This window comes from Schistosoma mansoni (assembly GCF_000237925.1).
Source record: "Schistosoma mansoni, WGS project CABG00000000 data, chromosome 7 unplaced supercontig 0100, strain Puerto Rico, whole genome shotgun sequence".
NCBI classification, from domain to species: domain Eukaryota; kingdom Metazoa; phylum Platyhelminthes; class Trematoda; order Strigeidida; family Schistosomatidae; genus Schistosoma; species Schistosoma mansoni.
This window is the reverse complement of record NW_017386020.1, coordinates 590,403-610,916: the sequence shown is the minus strand read 5'-3', so window position 1 is coordinate 610,916 and position 20,514 is coordinate 590,403. Positions and strand designations below refer to the sequence as shown.

The 20,514-nt window shown below is 32.2% G+C and overlaps 1 protein-coding gene across 1 annotated transcript in view; it reads right to left on the bottom strand.

Moving 5' to 3' along the window:
* Smp_041370 (hypothetical protein) overlaps positions 1–20,514 on the bottom strand; it is a 37,440-nt gene that overhangs the window by 4,591 nt on the left and 12,335 nt on the right. Inside the window, exon 6 of the mRNA XM_018791036.1 lies at positions 15,946–15,979. Within this exon, the coding sequence (XP_018645745.1) occupies positions 15,946–15,979 (34 nt within the window). The remainder of the gene's footprint in view (positions 1–15,945; positions 15,980–20,514) is intronic.

Below are 20,514 nucleotides of genomic sequence, written 5' to 3'. Positions count from 1 at the left end.
ATAAAACATATTAGAATTTATAAATCACTAAAATGTGAACAATTTAGGTCACAGTCTACCTCGTTTAAAGTTGTATTGAATGGTAACAATTGCGTGAATGAATTCATGTTTTGGTTTTTATTGAAACAATTAGAATTTGAAGAAAAGATATAACTAAAATTAAACTACTTCAAACCAATGAAATAATTCAATAGTTCAGTAAAACATTAACTGATCAAAATAACTTGAGCTCTAGGAAATACATTTAAAGGCATATGACAGCTAATAATTATAACTGGTTGGCTAATATGAAGCAGATGAGAGTGTTTGAACTTGAGACCTATTGATTAGTTATTAATAAAGAACAGATTAGCCAGTGTGATTAATGTATATAAAAGGTATACTAGAATTGAACATGCCAAACTTTATTGACTATATACCTGCAGTGATTTAAACTAGTCAATTGTAAACGGATTAAATAAATTCATAGCACCTTAATGTCATGAAAACACTTAACTAGATTCATTTTTCATATATACATTTATAGTAACTAACGTAAGCCGATAGAAGACAATCAGTAAGAAAAAACTATCAATATCCCCAAAGATTGCTGATACCTCTTAGTGATATGCAATAAATAGCATGAGACCTAGGTTATACAGGGTTCATGTCATTTGTATCTAGCTACTCAACATAAATACCAAGGTCTTTATATCATACTAATCAGTATGATATATATAACCCAAGTATTTTTATTTTTTTATTTATTTAAACACATACATATTAGTACAAAAGGGCACCAGATACATATGCGCCACACAAAATAATGAAAATAGGAAGAGAAAGGATGAAAAGATAAGGGGGACTGAAATGTACAACCGGAAAACTCTTTCAGTTAAGAAAGTTAGAACCACTCTTTATGAAGAAAGTAAAAGAAAGTTACAGCGGGATCGCCACTAGCTTCTATTCTGAGCCATATCTGATAACGTCTCTAGCCACTGTGTTGCACCATCTCTCGGACCCCAGCCAGGGAGTCGTGCAGGACCAACAGAAGCTAGCCCTTCGCAGCTTTCTTTCATGCCACGACACCATGTCATACACTGACCCATTTTCATTATACTTTTCATTGGTAATACAACTGGTAATATGTAGTTATTTCACAAACATCAATTAATATTTCCTTCTTTGTATTTATTCACTTTATGAATTTAAAGTGAATTAAAATAAAAAAAGACTAAATAGACAATTCCTTTTTTTTTTAAAGTAATAATTAACATCCCTAGGAAAAATAAAGCACCGAACATCTTTTTGTTCTACTTTGAATTTTGATAACAACAATGCGCACCTAATCCAAGTGATACGAAACTGAACTCATAAATGAGTATGAAAATTAAAAACTGTCAGATTAATAAGAATCAATTTGCAATATAACACAATATTCATTTCATATTATCGATGAGATATTTCTTTTACTCTCAACTTTATTAATTGTCCGCTTTTCATTTGTTGTTGAGACTAGGATTATCAGAATACATTTCCATGGTTTTATACAGACTTTTTTTTTGTACAAATTGACGTGATGATCATTACTTTTAAAGAAAATTTGTATATATTAATTTTTTCCAGTAAATTTTACAGATTAACCAAATTAAAATACCAATTTTTTTATTGCTACACACGATTCATCAAGAAAGGTACAATGATTTTAGAGCCAATGTTACTTCTTCAGTCACAAACTTCCTAACTGAAGATGTGCATTAGAGTAAATCAGGGATACGATTTTCATCTTCATTTTCTCAAAAAAAACACTTAGTCGTAATTAATAGGTTACAAGGTTAGATTAGGAATAGTAATTGAAAATTACAATCCAATAAATAATTGACATAGTGATATAATAGGAAACATAATGATGCAACCACTATCCTAGAGGAAATCGGAAGTGTAATAATACTAAGAGTGGTTACAAATGTAAATTTAATAGATAATAAACACTTTCAAAATGTTGAGTTAATTTATAATGACAACATCATACAAACTGAAGATAAAATATAGTTTTATAGAATTCTAACAATACTGAATTTTAATTTCAGAATTATCAAATCAAACTTAATTATAGAAAGGATGTTTATCATCGACAGTTGAACAATAAACCCCCTGAACACCTAACTAACAAACTGGTATCATTTTCAAGTAACACACGTTTTATACAAATGCAGTGAAGGCGGAACAGCACAAAACTACTCATCATCTCTATAAACGCACAACAATCAAAGTGTATTAGAGGAAGATGAAGAAATCAGCCTATATGACAACAGAGATGTACAAGCATTTTTAATTTTCTACTATCACGACTAGTAATATTTGTATGTGTGTGTGTGTATGTTAATCCTGTTCATTGTCATTACTACATCAAATACTATAGAGAACTTAAGTTAATGAACTTAACAGAACAGAGGAACATGCAAAAAACCACGTGAAAAATTATAATTGTCTAAAATAAAATGTGTACAAATAAGCAAACAAGTGAATTAAAGCAACCGACAATACTAACAACAATAACAAACAATTAGTTAACCAAAAAAAAACATGCAACCTTTTCCATCATCCACCTACCAAATTTAAATTTTCAACTAAACAAAACTGGATAATCATACATTAGAAATTGTGAACTGTCCTCGCCCCGAATAAACCAACTAAAAAAAGATATCACAATGCATATCTATGTATCCAGAAAAATACAACAGTAGAAGTGGGAATATATTATTGAAAGTGAGGAATTCTTTCTGAAAAAACATTTCGTATTAACATTAGAAATTAAACTGAAAAGATTGACAGAATGTGAAGAACAAGAAAAGGAAATGTAATGAAGACAAAAATGAGAGGAAAATCTCACTGTCCATGAAAAACAACATGGTAGTATGATTACAGATTTTTTGTGACCAACTTATACAAATAGAAAAAGATGCAGGAAGAGAAAGTTGACGCTGGAACAAACGGAGACTTCATGTAGGCAAAAAGTACAAGCATTCATCCACTTATAGGCTAAAGTTATATAAATACGATATGCTGAACAATGTTGTATTACCTGAGTCAACTTTTTATATCTTACGATGATAAAATATACCACTTTTAGTGAATACAAAAATTCACATTCACAATGTGATGTAATATAATGCACTGTCCTGTGCTGAAAGTACAGTAACGTCCAACTAAACTACAATTTTATATACAAATACAATAAATGAAGTAAATTATCCTAATACATTTCACATTTTTATTTTATTTTACATTAGATTGAATTTATTGTGTAAAAAAAAGGAAATACTAGTGTCACACAGACATTTAAATTGTTTTGAACAACTACAGTATTCAATTTTATTTTGAAAGAGTTACTACTACATATAGATAAATCAATAAATAAGTAGTAACACTACAGTTTTGCTAATGAGTTATTTAGAGAAGAAACCTAAGATTACAAATAAATTGAACATACACACCAACAATTAAGAAAGGAGGGACAAAAGTGACAAAATAATGTGCGACAAATTAGGTAGAGAAAAAGAAAACAAAAGTAAAGGGTAAACAGAGATGGTGGACGGAGAAGGAGAGTGTCAACGACCAATGAACATTCAACACTGAGTAATTCGTAATACTTCCTCGTATTGTTCTTGTCGGTGGCTACCATTCAGTGGTTGGACCTTTATTCATCAAAGAAATGTCATATTGTTTTGCGAGAAAAACAAACAGATTAGATGGAAATACAGAATATACACATACGAGAGAGTCGGTGAGTGAGCAATGTTAGTAGTAGTACAACACATGTTAATAGTAATAATAAGAACGAAAAAGGTGTCAAAAATAAAACACACATCAAAAAAATAGATAGGGGAAATATTTATAACCAACAACATAACCGGGTGATTAGTCATGAACATTGATATTGGGGCATCAAGACACACATACACATGTATTTTAAACAGATAGGTAATGAAAGAGCATGCAACAAACAAATCGTAATTAAATGATGTAACATTATCAAGAGAAATGTATATTGATCGAGGGATAGAAAGAGATATAAACATATGCATACAGATGTTGGATGAGTTTTGTAGGTTGAATTGGACGGGGAAAACAGATGAAAAGACAAAACAATAATTATAAGTTCATTAAAATGAACAATGTATGATTCAACAAAAAACAGTATTAATGATGTGTCCAAAAAAAACAATAATAATACTTAGTTGCTATTTATTTGCCTATTGTAAACATCAACAACTTGATGTTTATTTACTGAAACTTAGATCTGAGTAGCAGATTAGAACTCCATCTTGATTCCATGTGGGCAGTGTTTCTAATCGTCCGACGATATGTATACACGAACTATGCACTTGGTAGACAATGTTACATTCTTTATTATAATTGGGATTTAATTTTTACAAGCTGATAGATGTGGAATATAGTCTACATTTAATGAATACACAATCAAATAATCAAATACACAAATCGAGCGCCTCTGACAGTTGTCCACTATCGTAATCTTCATATTTATATGAGGTTTGATAACCAACTGTTACTTAACTATTCCTTTCAACAAAATGATTAAGTTTTTAACAGCTCTCAAGTGCTTAACCTCCAGTCACTTTTTTGATTCCTTGAAGTTATACAAGTGATATGTTTTTTAACTGTACCAATGAAAACCGAGTGTATACACAATTTTCTAAATATATATCAAATGGAATATACAAGCAGCATGTGAAGCCTCTGTAACGTAACTTAAAAATACTATCGAACTCCATACATAATTTGTTTGTTAGGAGTACGACTATCACTTTATCAATAAGTAGATTAAGTTCAAATATCTATAAGCTTAGAACAGTGATAAATCGAAGAGAACAATATCACAACACATAATTAAAAACAAATATACTGACACAACCGCAGAGAGTGGAATTGAAAGATAACTGTCAGTCAATAATATCGCCGACTATCTCCAGTCACTGATTTTTGCTAACTCCATCTCGCTAGCCTAGATAGATTTCACTCTCATGACTCAAACACAGAGTCAAATTATTTTCGTGACAATACTTGGTGACATAGTTAAATCCAATCTTACATTTATGATCTTGATTTTATCCTAATAGATATTGGGGCAATATATATTATTCTACATTATACATAATTCAAGAATACAAACGAAACATTATCTATTTTAGGAAAAAAGAATTAAGAAGTGAAAATATCTGATAATTATTCCCAAGTGACTGTCAGCATTTCACGACAACAGGTCACTATTTCTATTCAACTAGGAAGAAATATTTTTGTATATTACGTAACAATAAAACACTATGATAAACCAATTGAAGTTTACTTCGTCGGTAAAAGGCGGAACTAAATATATAAATATATGACCTATTTGATAGGTACGTGGACTAAGCTACTAAATGTTTGGATAAACTAGGGGAAAAATGGAAATCTTAAAGAATTTTAAAAGCTGTTCATGAAAGTAGCATTTTGGAGAAGATTAGTGTTCGTTAAGTGCACCAGCTGTTACACCAAGAGTCGTGAAAACTGCAGTGATAATGCATGGCATAGAAACCGTCAACCTCTTGTGTTGATGGAAACATAGAACATGTATGGTTTATTAAGCCATTCAATTGCCTAATCTCAGTCTAAGTAAACTAAACCTAAGAAAATAATCTTTGAACACGCTATTAGATAAGTGTGAAACCATAAGGTAGATGAAGAGCCTAACATCTAAGTACTTAAAGAGATGTTTTGAACAATGGAAACGAAGATAAGTGTTTTGCAACAACTAGAGAGTATTTTCAAAGCGATAAGATTCATGAATGAACCTTAAATTATGTACAGTTATGACCTGTTGTGAATTGACTCCCTGATCTGTTCATAAAGGTCATTACCATATGTATAACTAAGTTCACGATGAATGCAGAATAGGGAAAACGCAGTACTTATAGAAACATTACTCTAGGGAGATACAAAGTGATAATCCACAGACCTACAAAAATGTAAAGCATTTCTTGAGGTAAATCAACAATTATGATCGATGATAATAAGTGTAATAATTCATCTAGACGTAGAGTACGGTTCGGTGACGACATATACACACATAAACTATACACCAGAGATCAGTATACCCCTGATTTTTTATATTTATATAGACTACAAAACTAAACAGTTATCGAAAGCACAATCATTATAGCGCAATCAAAAAGTGATATTTTCTTTCACAACCCCGAAAATACCAGAAAAATCACAAGTTCGAGAAAGGTATTATTTTAAGATTAGTTAAAATTAAAGATGATTTTTCTTTATAAAATACTATCAACTACAAAAACTACAGATAACTGGGAAATACTTGATCTTTTTTTATTGGAGTTTTAGAATTTGTACGAGTGAACAACTATAACTCTTTATAGGACCAAACCCTTTGTCATCAGGACCCACTAAGGTAAGGGGCACGCTACAACCAAACAAAACTCCTATTCATTAGTGTTAATCTTTGTGATGGTTTTAAGAATTTCAGGTAGAAAACCATGAACCCTGAAACTAATTTGTTAGAAGTGAGATTGACGGCATTAGATAAAAATTGAGAGATAAGGGACATCTAATACAGACTAAACTGTCTTAATGAATTGTGGATGTACAGAGACCTGAACAACCCGTATCGTTTTTTATATTGGGCTTCTGACTGAACATTGCTAAAAGGTTGTAAACTAAGATGACACAACTGTCCAACAGTCCCTGATTCCCAACAATTCTTAAGCTGATAGATGTCCATGAAGAAACTTATTATCGAACGTAATTATTGCAAAGATGTACATTAAAAATGTGTGAGTCAAGACTAAGATAATATATGATGCGAGTTCGTTTTCCCCGGACATAGGTAAACAAACAAGAACCAGATATTTATGGGTTAAATTACAGTCTAATTATCGACATTATAAGCACAGGATCTTGATGCATGTAGAGTTTAACTATATTAAATGGACGCAATAACATTATAAGTGGTTGGAGGATAAAAAGAACTTAAAATCAAGTGGAAAAAAAAGAGGAAGACATGTTATAAATATATATGCTAACAGATGGTTCCGTAAATAAACATTTCAAGTAGATTTTAAAGACCATAAATTCATACGGAAAATAATCAGCTAGATTTTTAGATGTTTGAGAAAACCAAAAAGACGATTTAATGAGAAGGAAAAAAGAGAATGCGATGAAGCGAACATTAACAATTGTATACACATACACACACACGTACCGTACTGAATAAATAACAACATTTAAATGTAGCAATTAATTAATAATAGCAAATAAATTATTTTAAACAAAACTCACTACACATAACCAAGTCTGTGTAAACTTAGTGGTGAAGCGTTGAATTAGGGAGTGATGTTACATCAATTATATAACATCATTATTATACAAGCAAATAACAAAAACAAACGGCATTCTCCTTATACAGCAACCACTCTTTCTTACATTTTGTCATAGGTTAATTAAATACCAAACACTTTTTCATATTGAACTAAACTTATCCATCCATTAATATAAATGATAGAAACGGTTACTTACTATTTAGGTCATGTTTAAGAAATATACAAGTATACTATATACACACTAACAATAACAATAAGTATTAAAAAAGACGAGCTAGAATAGCAATTTACAACATAGAATAATATGAATTCCTTTGTTCCATAGATTTACTCTAAGTTACTTGAAGTCAAAAAACAACAATAACAGTTATGTTTGCAAATAACCTATTAGTTCCTTGAAAATATCATGACAATGTATTAAATATGGTGAACACTGGATAACTTTTTCTCCTTAGTATAAAACTCCATAGCTGTGTTCACCACAACAATTTAAGTTAGAGACTGAATGTGTAATACTGAGATAGTGAATATTGACTGAGATGGTTAGAATATGTATTACGTATGCCCATCCACTGATTATATAAACCCTCGATGATGGAAGATATCGAAGAAAGTTAGAGACAAGCAAACAAAGACAATGACATCATTCTATTAAGATAGCGACAGTCCACGTGGGTGAGTAAGCGGAGACCACCTGACTGGAATCAAAGTGGTTATCGTAACTACTTGATAGACTTGGATGACATGGCTTAAAATCATTCGCAATGGTACAGGTACAGTCACACTGTCTTTCTTTAGGTTTTAAGTGTCTAAATTCCTCATAAATTTATTTCATTCCACCAAACTACACTTTCTTGAATCGTATTTTTGATGCCTAACCCTTTCTGTTACCTATAACACTGTTACTACCTTAACTCCTCTGAAATTGGCTCTGGGAATTTCATATTGATGTGCTAATTTGTGGCAATTTGAACTGATGAATACATGTGCCAGGTTTCACGTTGAGTATGACCGACTAACTGACATGAATATCTCAAGGTGAATATTTTTAATTTTATAGCACTAAGTCAGAATCTAATGCTTCACTAAAGCTTCACGTCACATACTAGAACAAAACAGTCGTCTATTGATACCCTGTGTTGAATGATTTTCCGGTCTACCAGTTGGATACCATCTATCTATGACCATAACTAACTTTAAACAATAATTGAAATATGGGATAATACCGTGGATTCGAATTAATTCATAGATATAGGGAGATGAAGAAAATTTCAACAATTATTCACAACATGAAAGAGAAGTTAGGAATATATCGATATTGTTATTAGAATTAACATTTAACGATTTCATAACATGCAATACTGAAAGTATACATTTCATAAAATTAAGTTTTCTTATTTGTATTTTATTCCTCATTAATTAATCAAATGTTTAAATAAATTTTGATGCATTAACTCTGTTAATTACCTCTTAAGCAGAGTCCATTAGGTAGGTGTAGGCCAACTTTATTGGAGTCCTGTATATTGTTGGGGCCATTGGTTTAGAATTAGCTAAAATAATACATGTATTTACCTATCTTAAAATACTTAAACTTTAAATTTTGCTCGTTCATTTCTCCTTCTCAAATTATATTGTCTATGCCCAATGTTTTCTATTACCACTGTTGTTAATAGTCCTACTACTCTAGGATTTATCGTGATAATTTCATCTGGGTGTGTTGATATAGTGTGGCAAATAAAACAAATGGATTTATGCGTCAAGTTCTACGTTGCTTATAAATGACCGAGTGACTTTTATTTTTCTCTATTTAACTTACTACTCTGACAGAGATTATTTTTATTATTTCCCTCTACCCGTTACCCATCAAGTTCTTTATTTTGTTTTTGATAGTAAAGTGCAGCAAGTTGAAAAGATAAACATTCATTATCAGGTTGCATAATGTCCATGAAAGATCGATGCTTCATACACAATTTCAGTTCCAAGAATCATGAGAATTAGATTGAAGTGGAGCAGTTATAACTTAAAACCGATTATAGAGATAGATTGTTTAATGGTAAATTTCCCTTGAACTATAATTCACACATAGAAATAAAGAAAAGGACAGAGGATGGACTTTGAAAAACGTCTACTTAACACTGAGATAATATTTAATTGTAATAATTTAATTGCTCATATGTAAGAAATGATATAATGCAGATAGCCATCTTTCAGTCAATCATGATCACATACACTACACGATAGAATAGTCTGGAAGTTTTAATCGACAATGAACAATATATAAACGAAGAAAAGAGAGGTGTACAGACATGCACACATCTAGCTGAACAATCAAATAACAGTCATCAGAGTGAATGGTGATAATAATATCTAACGATTAGTGAATAATTTTTCTAATCAAAACAATTCTGCACTATTTAGAGAGTAAATGTAATATATCAAAATGTTTGCTTATTATGTAAGTTGAATTACTTACTAGTTAATGTATAATAAATACAACCTGTTCCTGTCATTTTTTTCGAAACAAGAAAAACCAGATGACAAGTAGATAATGATTTACACAGTTTGTAACTTTAGTATATCGGACGAACATAACATCTACTATAGTTACCATGGTTTATCATATGCATACAGTATAAATTTACAACTACAATAAATGAAATCTTTTTCATTGACAAGATTTATAATTATTTTTTATGAGAAAATATGAAAAAGGTTAGGAAAACATTCATGGCTAAATAATGAAATTTTTTTAAATTCGATGATGGTTACATAGTGTCTATTATAACAGTTTGTACTAAAACACGACTGAGATATGGTTTTGTTTAATGGGAAAAAGCCTATATGTAATTTCCTTAACAATATATATATATATTAACGAATGCAGAAAAATGATGATTGGGAGACCTTACCCAAGTTAGGGCCGAATAAAATTTGTCGAGAGTGTATACTTAAGAAATTACTCACTTACTTAAGGAAAAAATAAGAAAGTGTTGATCAATAGCGATAAACTAAGACAACTCACAGGTTGGGTTTAAAATCAGTTTGCAACCTAAATCTCAACAATGTGTTGGAAATAGACAAAAAATCTACACTTAATAATATAATATGATGTTTCATGTGTGAGAGCTAGTAATTTGAATGACACATTCGAAAATTTTGATCCTAATTTTGTTTACTATCCAGAACGATTATGAAAGCTTAGAGAAATAAATTCTCCAACTAGGCGAACGCTACATCACCACCCTCATCTACCACACTAAAATTAATCCTCCACATTTTCCCAATATCAGTGAATCGCACATGCAAAGACTCAGTAGTTTGTCTACCTCGGTACAATAAGCTAACTGATAGACAGTATACTAAACTTCTGAAATGAAAACGCTAGTCAATGACTTCATGTTATATTACTAATTATATTTAAATAACAAACAACCCATTAACTATTTATAGTTTTCCACATAATTGAATAATATATATATACATAACTATACTGAAATATTAAAATTTATTTGACCGAATAATGAATGCAGATTTTTTTTTATTAAAGGTCAGTTATTTACAGTTGTATTCGAACAAGCCAAACGCATTAGACATATACTTGATACTTCATTAAAACATATATATATATATATATATATATATATATATTCTCATAATTAGGACAGCATTGATTTATTGTGTTAACGGGTCATTGAGCATACAAACACTGCAACCACAAAGGACTGCGTGGGTGTATATGCAAAGTAAAATAAGTATGCTGTCCTATATATATATATATATATATATATATATATATATAGAGAGAGAGAGAGAGAGAGAGAGAGAGAGAGGGAGAGTATTATTAGTACGGTTACTACTACTGAAAATAATCCTTCATTTTCTTCATTAAACGATAAGCTTATTAAGTTCGACAGAAAAAATTATCTTGTCTTACAGAAAACATAGAAACCACAAAAATATCAACAATCACTACTGAAAATTCTGAGCGATAGTTGAGAGCATATATTGTGTTTTTTATCTTATTGAAATTTCATAGGCACATACAAGTTTTCGAAGTTCATGAGCAATAATAAACCATATGTACATAACACATAAACATTGGTAGAAAGGAGCACAGAAATTTATACGAGCCGCCATTCTGACCGATATGCAGTAAGGTGTAACATAATGACAAGAAAACAAGAATTAACATTTAGTAGAAAAAGAAGAATAACGATTGCAAAAACGGGGAAAACTTGAGGAAAAGAGGAAACTGATGGATTAAGCACATCTCAAATGATTGAAGTAGGTAGGTAAATCAAAACGATATGATTTTGGTATTCACAATGACCGATGGACACAGATACACCATGTAGACGATATATGTGCAAACGACTTTATTTCACGTGGGTGTAATTGTCTTAATGTGTTAATATCTACTTATTCATGTGTCAGTCGACATCACCAAAACTTATGTATGAACGAAGTAATAATAAGAAAAATAATAAGCTTTAGCATTTATTTTCTAAACATCTCAATTTCGTGATTAGTCACTCAGTAGATGATCATCAACAAAATACAAGTTAAATGCTGACCTTCCATATATTCACACTGAATCTCCGCATTGGCTAGATCAGACCACCAGCGTGTGACTTCAGAGATACAACAGCTATTTGTGATGTGGAAGTCTAGAGACTGGATGAATGAAGTCAGGTTCTGAGATGCATTTGTTTAGCTAAATGGCAATACAATTAAGCCGAACACTGCTATGGTAATTAGTATTTTTATTGAAAAAATACACTGTGTTTCAATGGTTGGCAAAGAAGAATTAGGTTGTCAATAGGAAAGTCATTTTGTAATGACAATAATAATTATTATTATTGAAATTATTTAAAGTAATCTTTTCCACTTCAGGTGGAAAATAAATCACATGATTTCGTCCTTTTTCTTTTGTTGGCACCTTAAGATTAACTGGTTCCCTTTTAAAGAACCATTTCACTACTTGGGTTGCAAAATTAACAATTTATAACCAGTAGTGTTATACGCAATACGAGTTTATTTCATTACATGAAAAAGCAATCAATCAAGAATTCATATATATAATAGCTTTAACTTCCCAATATATATTTACATGGCCGTTTGGTTAGTGATTGTAGCTCATAAAATCAATAGGATTAGGATTTAAAAATCAACCCCAGTGGTGGGCATTCCCAATCTAAAGAGAAATCGAAATCAGGATTTCTAGGTTTCGATACCAGTATGATACAGTTTAGGCAAGGAGCTTATTTGGTTTTAAACGCTTAGATGTTTGGTTATCAACAGTGCAAGCTGTAAATAGGACCAATTTGAAATAGAGGATATTTTCAAATTACACGATGAATTGGTTCTAATAGACTGTAATCAATTGGTATAAAAATCAGAAAAGCAAAACCAACCAATAAATTTAACATAAAGAATAAAAGTGAGCGCTTTCAACAGATTTTGGGCGATGTTGAAAAAGATCATCGCACTGATCTAAACCATATAGTCCGGATCTCAGGGAGAACGATTTCAAGGGTTGATGTTACATATTGGTTTGGCCTCATCTATCTTCCCACCAACCTATTTTTACACTAACGAACATTACCATTAATCAATTAAGATCCTAAATATAGATTTTTAACTAAGAATTTTGGGATGAGGTAAAATATATTTGACAGACCTTGGACTATAATGTATTTAGATTAACACTAGCGGAACAAAAACAACTTTATCAATCAAAATACTATATACCGTTGCGATGAATTTACAAGGCTATGCAAATCTGTGCTTGTTAGGGAATCATTTGACGGCTCAATGACCAAACCTAATTCCATCGGTTACATTGAACTGATCCAAATAACTAATTTTGAGATTCACTCTACGTACATTTTATGCATACTTAACTGTTTATCTGTCTCTGACCATTTCATTATATTAATTCTGTGAAAAATACTCATTCTGAGTACTTGTAATTCGCACAACATTGAATTATATTTCATTGAACCATTGTGGGCTTCATTATTTGGATTATTATAATGCTCATCGTTCTTATTGAGTTAATCCGTCCGCGATTATTGTTGAAGTTGAATTGAAATTAGGAGTTCAAATTTATTGATATAAACACTACACATAGTTCACTCAGACGGTGATTGTACACAAGGCAACACACACAGCACGTATACAAAATACACAGATTCATCATATAAAGATGTTTCAGATGATGAAATGTGCAGTTTACAAAAGATTTCAATGCAAGTTTTTTTAAATGCGGAAAAACATAAAAACTAAGATGTTTTGATTATTAGAACACTGGGATATGTATGTCATGATGGATAGGCATAAAAAGCATAAGTAATTGAACAGAAACATTAGTATATTATCACCGTAATTAACGAGAATACAACTCAATTAGGTACCGACTTATATACTTGGGTTTTAGTCACATTATTTTAGGGTGAAGAGTAATTAAATACAATACTATTGTTTCTAGAGTTGAAGCAATTAATGTACTAACTTAATTTAGAACTCAGTGCTCACTATGAGTGTTTTAGCGACCAATTTGCTTATGGATGTTAATCAGTAATCATGTGCAGATTCGTTTACTTGACTTTAAGATATAATCTGTATGAGCACTAATACTATTTACCCAGGTATTATCTAAACATAAGTGATAAGAGAAGAATTCAAACCTCAGACCCAATGACTAAAGGCTGAGTGATCTAAACTATCAACTTCATAGTTCCTAGTTTATAACTGATGTTTATGTAGAGAAAGAATTCTTCTTTTATACAAAATATCTAAGTAAAAGCAACATAACTATGAATTACCGATTAGATCACAAATCGCTTTTTAAAAAAACCAACAGTAAAAAAGAATACGACCAAGAATGACAGCAAAATCTGACTCAGAGCCTCGATGTGACACTGCTGGGCAATAAGAGAAACATTACTAGCTAATTTGGGCGGTTGATGGAGATAGGAATAATCCACCACTACTATGCTGAAATTGAATTACTCGGAGTTCATCCTTTGAGGCTCTAAAAATTGTGACAGGCTGCCCGATGCATATGCTTATATTTATTAATTGCATGAGTCTTGGCTTGTGTCGTTGTATGTCTAGGTATATGCAAAGAGTACGCACCGGGCTCTCAAAAGGAAAGTAAGTTGGAATGTTTACCTTGTATCTAATAAGACAAGAGGCCCAAACCATCAGGTCGAAGAGATAATAAAAAGATATGGTAGCAAATACAAGGAAGAGGTGACCATCAACCCTTCCTGAGTGTTTATGCTTATTTGTATGTTATGAAGTGCGTGGACGAAAGTCTTTGTACCAGTGGTATGCATGTAATGCGTAAGAGACAGTCAGTTGTAGTAAATACGTTCAAAGTCAGTGGTAACCATCTACCCTCCCAGGTGGGTGAATATACCTATATGTATGCTATATGATGCATGAGTGAAAACTTGAGTGGGTTCCTGAACTTCGGAAAGCGAGTTATAATTCAGATAAGCCCATCGGCTTTACCGAGTGAGGCTGGAACACCACACTACTAATAATGAATAATGTGCATAGGTTGGACTACTATGTGTTCATTCTCTTAGATTGAATTAAACTAAACTAGTTAGGTACACTTTACTCACATAATAATGATTTTTACTATTAATGGTAGTTATCATAATAATCGATATAGTCTTCTTTATTTGATAAACTAAGTTAAATATAAAAGAAAAGCACATTTAATAATAAGGAAACGAACGCTTTAGAAGAATACCTATGAATAATAACACTAAATGTGGATTAAGATTAAACTAGAATATACATTGAAAATACGGAACCTTTTAAATGTGTTACACTATGGTGATAATCTTAAACAACTTTATTTGATGGGTTTAAACAAATCAATCTGACATGGCTATGGTTTCTGGAGTAGCAGTTATCAATGATTGGAGAATTTACTAGGCGATATGTGTTGTTCAAGTCTACCATAGAATAAAAATCATCAGAATGCAATCATAATGGATATTATCCACAAAATTACACAATAATCCAATAGAGATAGGATTAGCAACACTTAATAGTCATTATTTGCCTTTTTCAGCACAACCTATTTGAACTGCACTACAACTATCAAGCCGAGAAAATGAACTGATAATGATCATGAAGGAAATCCTCTTAATTTCCAAATTCCTGTTTTCTTCTTCGAAAGTAACGTCAGTTACCAAGAAAAGAAACCACGTCAACATTATCGTCAAAGTCATTTGTTCTGAATGAAATCGGTAAAAATTTGATTGACAATTTCAGTCAAATAAACAAATACTTCAGTCATTTTTACAATTGTACAAATTTACCCGGTTTATTTAGACGGAAATGAGAATTGTGTTTTTGGTAGGATGATGAGAATTGGCGAGATGAACAAGTGGTTGAGAGTGTGGCTGACGCTCATACCAGAGCCATACATGACTATACACAAACTAACGCAGAGTACAAACAAATATGTTAACTAAATTACGCTAAAACAACATAATGTAGCTTACAATATATAACACTACTTATAAATAAACGTTTAACTTACTTTAGCAATCATATCTTTGGAATAATTCTTTGGTCTAGATTTTTTGGAAGTAAAAAGCAGAGAAGAATTGGGGAAATAGATTAATTTTGACAGTTTCAAATAAATGAAAAGATTGATGATAAAACCAGCATACTATTTGGTGAAATAAAATTGTTAAAAACAGTCAGCTTTTTCTGTTAAACTACAGTAAATTGGAGTAGTTATTCGATTGACTCAAGATATATATGTATACCTTAAGTTAGATTACCGGCGATGCCCAGTAAATATATATGGATTATGATTTGAAGTAGAAGTTATTACATTTATAGGTATGAAGTCTAACTCAAAGAGTTGAAGAGATAGCAGTTTTTGATGTATTTTAAAACGAAAAGCATGGATTACATAACTAAAACAATCCAATTTCAACTTAACAAAACTACTTACACACATTATTATTCACTAAAACATAATTTCCACTTTCAATGAATTATTTTCAGAAAATAAACATGAGAAAAAACCCTCCCTAGTTCGGGAGTTGAGAAAAATCTAAAAGTATACATGATACATAGATGGTTTATCACACACATTCCAACGATGTATATTTTAGAACTAAAGTGAATACTCTCACCAATACAATGAGTCAGTCATAAACAACGTAGAAACTGGCACGTAATTGCATTGATTCAAGCTGGCATACACATACGCCATTGTGATCGCTTTTGAGTCATGTCACCCAGAGTCTCCAACCATTGATTACGATAGTCCTGCGGACCACAACCAGATTGCTTCCACATAACTACGTGGCTCATTTCATTCTTCAACCAAACTGCCCGATATGGTAAGACCTAAAGAAACACGCATTTCAACCAATATAACTAGGCTAGGTCACCACGATAAGGAAGCCCAACCACCACCAAGTTAGCAGATACGGATGGGAAAATGAGTGTTTTAATAATATACTCAATACTTTGATAGGATATTTGGGAGAAATACATAGCATGATTTTATCGACACTGAACGAAATGATGACAGCTTGCTTCAAAGGATATGTAGAGACGTGTGTGTGACCAAAATGAAAATCGAAACAAGTACAATTTACAGATCTTTTAGTTTTGGATACGAATGAATCTAGATATGAAGTTGGATAGAATCCAAGATGGATATGCTTATTTATTATGGAATATTTTTCATCTCTATGATGACTAGTTATTTTTAGTTTTCTATTTGTGTGAATACATTGTAAAAAAAAGTAAACCATGACACCTCAACAAATCACTTCAGAAGATAAAACAAACAATAACTATATTTTCTATCTGTAGAACATTTGGATTATAATTTATACACTTGAAGGGAAATAATTCTATCTTCCATAAATTCTGCCATTCACTACGTTTATTTGTATTAAGTTGCTTACACATTCAACTGTGAATAATGACAACATTCATATACGCGCTACTTATTGAAATTTAAGCGATATAAAAAGGATAATCTACTCAGCCTTTTAAGCTGAAAGAAGTTTCTATTTTTATAAAATAATAAAGCTGTATTCGTTACAAGATGACCAACCGGCCATGCAGATGTATAGCAGAAAACGATTCTTAAAATATGATTGCGATAATTAGCATAAACGATCAATAAAATAATAGAACACAATTTATTCTGATGGCTTTTTTAAATAGATATTTCATGTAATTCAGGGGTAATTTTCCACCAAACAAACTGACATAGGCTGGAGTACCCATCATTGAATCTTTAAGAAGGGTGAATAATATATTTTGACAATCATTTCAATGGTACATATGCCACACCGGACGCCTCAGGATACGTTAAAGATCACTGGTGAGAATCTGAAAGTGGATATATTTCCAAATTTAATTCAGCTAATTATGTATACCGCCATACTCGCCTAACGTCTAAATCGTAACTTGGATGACTGACTGTATAAACCATAGATTCTCATTATCAATCAATCTAGAAAACCAGTTGATTAGCAAGTAGATGCTAACTATTTATTTATGTGGTATGATGGTAGTTTCGAACCTTTCATAGGTCTTTTCGATCATGAAATAACCAAGATTACTATCTACGAAGAACAGGAATATAATTATATACGTAGATGTATAAAATTATTAAAACATAGCCCGCAACCACTTAATTCTTGAATCCATTTTTAATATATAAGACACTATAATGTAATTAATGATGTATCAGATTATTAGCGAAGACTACTTGAATTGGATAAACACAATAGTCGCAAAAATCTGGGTGATATACCCCGACAATCGATCATAATGATCTAGTAGATTTTGAGTCACACTATGATTTGACAATTTTTGTTTCTTTATTCTATCTTCTGTTTTTGAAACATATATTTTATGCTCAATCTTTTTTTAATAATCATTGACACTTGCTGCCGTTTCGCTTTTTCACTTTATCAATTTCGTCTGGCCACGCTGATATGGTGTGTGGGGACTTGAACTGATACCCATCTATCTACAGTAAATCGAAAGTTGACTATGGGTGATTGGAATTCCAGGACAAACATTATTGACTACTGAACAAACAGTGAGATTAAAGAAACTTAGAATGATATTCAATTTGTGTAATTGGATTAGACTATACTGCCTCATTTGAATTAGTCGTTACTTTTATTCGTTCGTAGGTGAAGTTTATTTCATGGTACGTAAGTAAATTTTATTTTCAATACTCTACAATAAATTCAACAATTTGTTTGTTATGAAAAAAAATAATTAATACTGTCTTTATAACTGACACTAAACATATACGACACATACGAACAGATTATTAACTATGGTGATATTTAATGTAAAATTTACTAGATATAACAAAAAGTGTGTTTTACTTTAACACACAACTGCCTGAATGTCATGCGTGTTAGTGTTAACTGAATGGAAATAACAATCGATTTCTAATCTCTAGGTTGTGTACGTGTAGATCCTTATTACAATTTAAGAGTCGACACATACAAAAAACCACCATTTACTCTGCATTATTTTACAGGTAAAGTTATTTGTACAATAATTGGACACACTATATAAGAAGGGGCCAAAATCATCCTGCGATAACCATAGAGGGATTGGTCTGACTAACATAGCATATAAAATACTTGCCTCAATAATTATCGGGCGCTTAACTAAGACTCGTGAACTGCAAACACGAGAAAATCAGGCTGGCTTCAGACCTGGTCGTGGCTGCATCGACCACATATTCACCATTCGTCAGGTTTTAGAACACAGACATGTTTATCGGCGTCTGATTACGGTAGTTTTTCTTGACTTAAAAGCAGCATTTAACTCTGTAGACCGAGAGGTTCTGTGGCAGTGTCTGTCATTAAAAGGTGTAACTCAGAAGTACATAAACCTTGGGAAGGCTCTTTACTAGAACACTACCAGTCGAGTGACTGCTTATGGTGAACTGTCATATGATTTTACAACCTCAAGTGGTGTTCGGCAAGGCTGTTCACTATCCCCATTTTTGTTCAATTTTATCATAGACCTATTGCTGGAAATAACATTAACGTCGACTGAATTTTCAGGAATTGATCTCCTACCAGGAGGTCCACTTATCGACTTAGAATTCGCAGATGAAATAGTCCTGTTTGGTGAAGTCGCTGATGAAATGCAGAATCTTCTGTTAGCATTGATTAACAATGCCAGGATATTTGGAATGCGTTTCCCCTCCCTCGAAATGTAAATTGTTACTCCAGAACTGGCCTGTGTCAACACCTGAACTAAGGATAGGAAGTGAAGTAGTTGAACGCGTCGACAACTTCACTTATCTTGGAAGTCTGATCAGCCCTAATGGGTTGGTGTATGACGAAATCTCAGCACGGATTCAAAAAGCTCGTTTGGCTTTTGCCAACTTACGTCACCTATGGCGAAGATGAGATATCCGTCTATCAATTAAGGGATGAGTATACTGCACAACAGATCGTTCTGTTCTACTTTACGGCTGCGAAACATGGCCATTAAGAGTAGAAGATACTCGTAGGTTACTAGTATTTGACCACAGATGCCTTAGAAATATTGCTCGCATCTACTGGGATCACCGGGTAAGTAATAGTGAGGTTAGACGCAGGGTATTAGGGAACGATGGTAAATCAGTTGATGAGGTGATGAATCTTCATCGACTGAGATGGTTGGGCCATGTGTTACGTATGCCTGAACACCGATTACCACGACGCGCTATGATGACTAGTATTGGGGACGGTTGGAAGAGAGTTAGGGGCGGCCAAATCAAAACATGGCATCAGTGCTTGAAGTCACTAACTTCTAGTCTGAGCCATGTTGGCAGATGCAGACTACCTGGTTGGGGTCCGCGTGACTATCGTAACCAATGGTTGGAGACTCTGTGTGACATGGCTCAGAATCGATCACAATGGCGTAGGTGTATACACTCTTTATCTTCCCTTAAACCTTGAGACTAAAATTGCTTCATATCTCTCTTCCTTCCTGTACTATATCCCTATATACAACCTATAATTTATATACTACTACCAACACTAAATTAACTACTGTGGGATCCTCTAGAGTCGACCTGCAGGCATGCAAGCATGAGTATTCTATAGTC